This window comes from Gekko japonicus, unplaced genomic scaffold (genome assembly GCF_001447785.1).
Source record: "Gekko japonicus isolate JY-2015 unplaced genomic scaffold, Gekko_japonicus_V1.1 scaffold159, whole genome shotgun sequence".
In the NCBI taxonomy this organism is placed as follows: domain Eukaryota; kingdom Metazoa; phylum Chordata; class Lepidosauria; order Squamata; family Gekkonidae; genus Gekko; species Gekko japonicus.
The window spans coordinates 1,374,125-1,376,500 of NW_015169177.1; the positions used below are offsets into that span (position 1 = coordinate 1,374,125).

Here is a 2,376-nt window from a genome sequence, read left to right on the forward strand (position 1 = left end):
TGAAGTTGGCGTTGAGTTGCCTGTCGCTATGTTGAGCCCCCTTTGTTCTGGTAATCCTGCAGTCTTAGTTGCCTCTGTTCTTGTAAAATAAGTCTTCACCGAGGACCCCAGTAACTGATGTCTTTTCGATTTCCCTTTAGATGCTCCTCCCATCCCTTTGTATCACGATTTTCAGGTGGATAGTCCGATTTATAGTCGATTTTAGGAGGGTAGAGGCAGGAGCTCACTCAGCCTGCGTCTGCTTCCTTCTGCGGCCACTCAGGAAGTCCTCCACTGAGTTTATTCTAACTTTCTTCCAGATTATTAACAACTACCTGGATGCAGATCCAACAGGACTCCCAGAAAGGACCTCACCCGGAGGGATGCACTTCCGAGACAGCAAGAGGAAAGTGGACTACGTTTTAGTTTATCATTACAGAAAACGGACAGCACACCACGCTGGTGGCTCCCCGGGCCCCCTGCACAGACCTGCTTCTTTGGCTATTATTTCTAATGGGGAGACAGCCAAAAGCCACCCTGAGCAGCAACAGGAGGAGGCTCACGGCCAGGATGTACCCAATCCAGATGCTCTAGTGGTTGATATGGGCCCACTGGATGTTCTGGAGGAAGCAAAACGGGAGCAGAGGGAGGAATTTGAGCGCAACCTGACGGAAGCCGGTCTGGAGATAGAGAAAGATGTGGAGGTAAGAAGCCAGCTCTTCCAGCGTAAACTGTACCCTGTCTCCACTTGTGAGGCATTACTCTGGTCTTAAGAGTGAGTTGGAATCTGTGCCCCAGTTCATGCCTATAAAACCGCCAGAGCAGAATGACCTTGTTGCTGCACCCAGATGAGAAAAAGTAGTGTATGAGCAGGCCATTCACAACAATGCCAAATTTTGTGATTTCTCTCCCCTCAAAAAGAGGGAGAATCACTTGTGCTTTACCTCATGCACCATAGTGTTGGCACTCAGTCACCCTCATGGTCAAGAGGAGTGGAAGCCCCCGTTCCTCCACTCTGTGGAAGGGAGCACTATGCCAGGTCATAGCTATAGATCCAGGGTGTATGTTGTGTCTCTCACGTAGGTGTGTCATTTGTTCCCTGTGGGGAATTTTAAACATTTGAAGTGGGATTGTAGAAGAAGAGTTGTTTTTTATACCCCGCTTTTCTTTAAGGAGTCTCAGCGGTTTACAAACATCTTTTCCTTCCTCTCTCCCCAACAGACACCTTGTGAGGTAGGTAGGGTGAGATGAGAGAGTTCTGAGAGAACTGTGACTGGCCCAAGACTGGCCTAGCTGCCTTCATGTGGAGGAGTGGGGGGCCAAACTCAGGTCTCCAGATTAGTCTGCCACTCTTAAGCACTACACCACGCTAGCTCTGGAATGTGTAGGCCTCCAATGGAGGAGAAGTGAATGTGGGAATTATTCTGGTGTGTTTGTAGGTTTAGCATCCAGTTCATTGTTTTACCATTGATTCAGTTTCCTGGATAGCCCCGTTTGCCATTTAGGATGTAGAATATTCAAATGTGCAAGTGGGAGAGAGTGACAATAGAGAGATGTCCTACCTTCTGTTGACCTTAACTTTGCTATGAGAATGGTTCCTGGAAGGGAGAGGTGTTTCTCAGAGGTTGGATCCTGGGTGAAAGGGAACTGTTTCCGCCAAGCACAGTCAGTTTGGCTTCACATTCATCTCAGCTCTCTGATGGTATCGGAAGGAAAACAGTTTGAGAGGAGAAGGTTGTTAGTCAATTGCTGGGTGTCAGAATCTGACCATGAGACTCAATGTCTAGACAGAGAAACAGACAGACCTGGTCACTTGCAGAAGTCCGGAACATTATTTTAGAAGCTGATGATAAAGATGCGGTGATAGAGAGGTCACGGGTTCTGATTTCACTTTCTCACAGGGGAAGATGATCATCAATGAACTTATCTCTAAGAGGAGGGCTCATTCATTACAATGGGTCAAGAGTGGTCTGGCTTCCGGTTGAGCTAAGATGGAGGACTGACGCACTTTCGCGATTGTGCGAAGTGAGCGACGGCCGCTTTTGACAGTTTGGGCAGTTTCTAGCCCCAGTGAGGGGGGGGACAAGCAGGCAGCAGCGCCTAAGAGGGAGTGTGAGATTGGCGTGGTTCAGCTTCGGAAGAAGCTGAATCAGGCTTTGATCTCCTCCCCCAAAGAAGGCAAGTGCCGAGCAACTCTCCAGCGGCCGTTCGAGCCGGAGCACCGGCTTAAATCCTTCACCAGCCGACCTCTTGAAGATGGGCAACAACAGTGAGTGAAAAGAAGCAATGCGAAACCCGATTTGATTGTGCTAGATAACAATAAACGTGCCGCTTACCTGAACTGTGATAAGAAATAAGTTGAACTAAGCGGTTGAGCGGATAAAGAAATAACATCCC

The 2,376-nt window shown here is 48.5% G+C and overlaps 1 protein-coding gene across 1 annotated transcript in view; it reads left to right on the forward strand.

The window, feature by feature from the left end:
• Window positions 1–362: 362 nt before the first annotated feature.
• LOC107114506 (anoctamin-2-like) overlaps window positions 363–2,376 on the forward strand; it is a 278,223-nt gene continuing 276,209 nt past the window's right edge. The window contains 1 exon segment of the mRNA XM_015416015.1: window positions 363–683. Coding sequence (XP_015271501.1) covers window positions 363–683 — 321 coding nt within the window.